Consider the following 5,112-nt stretch of genomic DNA (forward strand, 5'->3'; position numbering starts at 1 on the left):
TATTCAGTATGTATGTACACTCATATGTGCATATGTATGTATGTATGTAGACACCAAGGTGACCTACCGAAAAAAGCGGATATTTAATCTGATAAAACACTCAGTCAATTGTTTAGTAGAAATCTGATAATTTAAGTACCGCAGACGCGAGCGTGATTGGCAGGAGGTGCTATCTAACTGTGAGTAACATACAGTGTTGCCAGAGAAAAATTTCGTTTGGAGCTAAAACGGCCGGAAAAAAGAGCTAAAAAGAGCTAAATAATACTAATAGTAGCTAAAATGAAGAGCTAGTTTTTTTTTTAAGTAGAGCATTTATTGACGTGAGGTTGTTTTTACATTTTCCGAAATTTTTATAAAAAACACGAATTTTGTAAGTTTAAGTGCTGAAAAACACTTTTAAAATCAAAATAAGGTTCATATATTTCGAATTCGTTATAACACTTATATGCATGCACATACTTAAATAATTTAGATAATGAAATAAAAGTACTTTACAAACTGTTAAAATCTGCAATTTCAGATATTTGAATTGACCATACAAACTCGGGCTACGAATAATTTTTTTCGAAAAATTTGTCTGAAAAGTTTTACTTCCTTCTCTCCTTAAATGTAAAATTAGTAAGTTAAAAATAAAATCCCCGCGTTTAGAAAAACGATTTTCTTCTAATTAATTTTTGAATTCATATCGAGCCCTAACCGCCAAAATAACTTAAGCGACATTTTTTTCAAAATTTTCTTTTTGATGCAGAAATATTCCTAGAGCATCTAGATGCATTTCTGCATCGAAAAGAAAATTTTGAAAAAAATGTCGCTTACGTTATTTTGGCGGTTAGGGCTCGATATATTCATTAGGTCCATGAGTTTATGGTGCAGTCTGTATTTTCCCGTGTGGATACAAATCGAAAATTCGAAATATGTAACTTTATCAATGCTTAACTTTTGGCTTTGCATAAACTAATTGACTTACTTGCCCATTTTCCATTTGCTTGTGCGCCATTTGTATTAGAAATGGAAGTTTTCTAAGTATTAATCGAAATAGAATAATATGAAGATATCGAAAATAGCCTGAGATCGCCAAAGCCAAATAAATTGTAGTCAATACTTGTACAATGAACTTACAGATTTGTAATTTTAATATATGTATTACCAAACACAACTAAAATTTTCTGAAGGTAAAAAATTGCTACATAATTTTGAAAAGAGCTAAAAAAAGAGCTAGGAGCTAAAGCCCAATTTTCGAAGCTAAATGGAAAAATAGAGAGCTAAATCTAGCTCCAAAAGCACCAAACTGGCAACACTGGTCACATAGCCCCATTGCCGGGTCATTAAAATGTTTAGTTCAAAAGCAGTTTCGAAATTTCACTGCAATAAACAAGAAGAGTGCGTACTACGCCCGCCGGTAATGTTGAATTTTTGTTTGATTCTATCTTGCTACTCTTGCATATGTACCTATGTACATATTTAGGACATTTTATACATAAATAGTACATTTGTATATTAGAATGCCTCACGAAAAAAGTTATCATTTCCCCAAGCGAAACAGTTTCGCTTTTAATTCAACGGCCGAAGCAGCTCTAACCCAGCAAACAAAGTCCGTTCTCGTTTTTATGGCTAAATACCACCAAAATAATTCATAAAAAAAATTTCACCGAAATACATTTTTTTCGAGTTTTTAGAAAAATTTTGCGTATGCAGTTTTATAGATGGTTAAATTTTAGTACAACAAAGTGCTAGTAGCAAGTGGCTAAGAGTTCGCGTTGATTTTTAATAATTTTTTTTTTTCGCTAACTTTTCGAGCACATCTGCATGTTAAGTAGTTTATATTCTTATTATTATCAAGGCTGGTAAATCTAAGCAAATGCTGAAAAAGCTTATTTTACATATATCTGGAAAATTTAGTTGGCTTTTGTTCGACTTACGTGCTTATTTTTGCATATTTTACAACATTTTACAAATTTTCGGGGGAAAAACGATATATGTGTGTGAGACAGGGTGAATTTATACATATGTTTTTATACTTCTGCTACCACCTTGTATGAATTCGCCTCGATACTAGAGCTTGAAGAAATCCGAACAAATTTGGCGCTCATTAAGGCAAATTTTGGTTGTTAGATATTAGGTATACCAAAGCTTCAAACAAGAGGTTTGACACGGAAGGACGTTGTCCTGAAAATCAGATAGTTGTTTAAAACGACAATTTTATGAAATGGGTCAGCTAGACAAGGACAAGATGGCAAAAACATGCATTTTTACAGGGTTGAGTGTAACATCAAACACATTTTGCACCGGGGAAGGGCAATATTTTTAAGAAGAAATGGAATCACCATTTCATTTTTTCATCACATTTAATTATTATATTTTTAGATTTGTTCAACCAGTTTTTAATTTGTACAATTAATTAATTGGAACACGAGAAACGATTTTTTTTCAAAATTGCTACTTTTTCTACACTTTGGCACTAAAAAAATTTAATACAAGGAAATAAAAATTCATAAATCCGGCTCAACTGGCATCTTGCAAATTTTATAAGCTTTCATTAAGAAAGACTTTGTCAAATTGAGTTAAAAATGAAGTCTCTAGTAAATTGCACAGTTTTGAACCACAGTGCGATGGCTGGACATCTTCTACCAACACAAGTTATATTGGTGTTACAGTTCATTTCATTGACAAAAACATAAGGCGTTTCTCAGCTCTTGTTGTTGTGTTGTGTTGCCAAGGGTTTTAGAATAAAAAATAAAATAAGAATACATTTTAGGTAATGTGAGATTTCTTGAATAAGTGAAGAGGTGCGGATTTAAGTAGTGCTTGGACGCAATGCTGGTTGCCTATAGGGCGAAGGCCCATAAGACAAGGAAATTTTAGTTTTTTCCCACTTTTTTGGCAACTGCCTACTGACTGTCGGCTACTGTTTCCCGCTTAGGACGATTTTGTTATTTGTTTACATAAATTGTTAAAGGTGTACATGTAAAAAAAAGTAAATTCAGATATTGCCTGCGCTTTCCTGTCTACAAAGATTAATCGCTGTACATAATACAAAGTACGATACTGGTAGCCACGGCTACTAGATCAGCAACTAAATAGACACCAGTCACCATACATAATAGGGCCATTAGTCCATCAAATTAAAATTGTTTGAAGATTTGTGTTTTAATTTTAATTGCTTTGCTTTTATAATAAATAATAAATAATTAAGTGAACGAAATTGTGCACTTACCATTTTTTGCTTTATACACTTACCGAGTATTTACCTTTGTAGATGTGAGATATATGTACATACATATGTTTTTTTCAAGATTTTCGAAGTGAAAGGCAAATAAGATTTCGCTATATGTATGTATATTTATACGTATACATACGTACATATGTATATGTATTTAGATAACCCTAGTGTGTATGTGCGTATATTAAAATCGGAAATGCATTTATGACAATTCGCTTAAGTAAAATTATGTCTAAATATAATTTGTGATACTTATAATGGTCTTTTAACTTTTAATGATTAAATATATTTACTGTTTAAGTACTAAATATGTACATCTGTATAAAATAGGTATTTTATTCTATTTTAACATTCGATAACGACCACGATCCTCATCATTCGGATGTTTGCTTATATACTCCAGCGAGCGGAGTATATAGTCTGGTATTGGTGGTGGTCTGGGTATGTGACGTCCAACTGCATGGAATCCCAATTCGTCAGCAATGTAACGCACTTCGATCGGTATGCCTTCGGGGGACATATAGCTGTAGATACCTATCGCCTCAATAGCGCTACCAGCGGCCTGTACGGAAATACCGTTACTCGTTTCATATGCATACCTATAGATGCCTAAGTCATCGGCCGGTGCTACTTGAAATAGAGTGATGGAGGCATCAGAATCGCCAGGTTGAGCAGCTTGCACCATGCCAATGGGATCGGTGATGATGCCCACAAGGAACAACACTAAAAAGACACACTGTGTTTTGTTAAGAATGATATGTATACATATATGCGTAAAAATTAAAAATTAAAAATTAAAAAGGTTTTTTTGGTTTAAACTAAAAACCGAATTTTGTTAAAGTTGGATATCTCTTTCATCCAGTTTTCACATTTCTCTCTTTCTAAGCATGAACATAGAGTAGGATTAATATGGAGATGATTTCGAAGGCGGCTACGACGATCAATACGAAGAACAACACGACGAAAAATACGAACAGGAATACAAAGACTTATACGAGGGTGAATACGAAAACGCTTTGAAGACGGATATGAAGGTGAAGGTGGAGTCTAATACGAAGACAAGTGCGAATATAAAGGGGATGCGAGAACGAAAATGAAAACGAATACGAAACTAGCCACTTACGAGGCCACTAAGAGGCATTAAAGAGCCTCAAAAAGTGTCTGAAATGATTCATATATGAAGCCAAACATTTTCTTAAAAGAGTCCAAAATGAGCCGTATATAAGGCCAATAAGAGTCCAATATGACTCATACTAAGATTCATTTGATGTACAAATTTAAGTTCATATAAGTCGATCTTCGGAGGAAGGAAAACACGGATTCTTAAATGAGCGTAAAGGCTCCGAAATAGGACTCCTTAAATACTCTTTTATCACACCAAATGTTTGCTGGGGAAGAGGGAAAAAGCATTGGGACCCTTAAAAAAAAACAGAAAGCAGCCGAACTTCGGCAGTAATAGGCCCTTCAGAATGGGTACTTGTACGTCGATAACGGAAAAGTAGGAAGCGAAGCGAAGGAGGATGGTTCCGTATACTGAAGTCCACGTAAGTGGGGACAACTTTTGACTGCCATTCACCTGGGAGTGGCCAGAAGTGATTCTTGTGCGTACGGCTCAAATCGCAGCTCACAACGCCCGGATATTTAAATCCATGTATCCTCTAGGTAGCGACCAAACACCCGTTTGGGAGCGAGCTAAAGTGAGAAGGCGTAAACTTCGCATGCGCTCGGTTTGGGTCTCGCCACGTTAAAACCCCGCCCAATGAAAACGAGTATACAGCCTCGGATTAGACCCGCTTTTTCTGATTACGACGACGGCAAACGTATAATTGACTGTGATTTGAGGGTATGCACCTCTACCCGGCTGGTTGATGTCTTCAAGAAGACAAGGGCTG

General features: G+C 35.0%; 1 protein-coding gene across 1 annotated transcript; it reads right to left on the reverse strand.

Annotated features, from left to right (window-relative positions):
• Positions 1 to 3,319: 3,319 nt before the first annotated feature.
• LOC118747470 (pupal cuticle protein Edg-78E-like) lies at positions 3,320 to 3,988 on the reverse strand. The gene has a single exon (XM_036481520.1). The coding sequence runs from the start codon at positions 3,903 to 3,905 to the stop codon at positions 3,561 to 3,563; it is 345 nt and encodes a 114-aa protein (XP_036337413.1). The 5' UTR covers positions 3,906 to 3,988; the 3' UTR covers positions 3,320 to 3,560.
• Between the last annotated feature and the right edge of the window lie 1,124 nt (positions 3,989 to 5,112).

Source organism: Rhagoletis pomonella, unplaced genomic scaffold (assembly GCF_013731165.1).
Source record: "Rhagoletis pomonella isolate Grant_MI unplaced genomic scaffold, Rhpom_1.0 Rhpom_scaffold_00012, whole genome shotgun sequence".
Lineage (NCBI taxonomy): Eukaryota > Metazoa > Arthropoda > Insecta > Diptera > Tephritidae > Rhagoletis > Rhagoletis pomonella.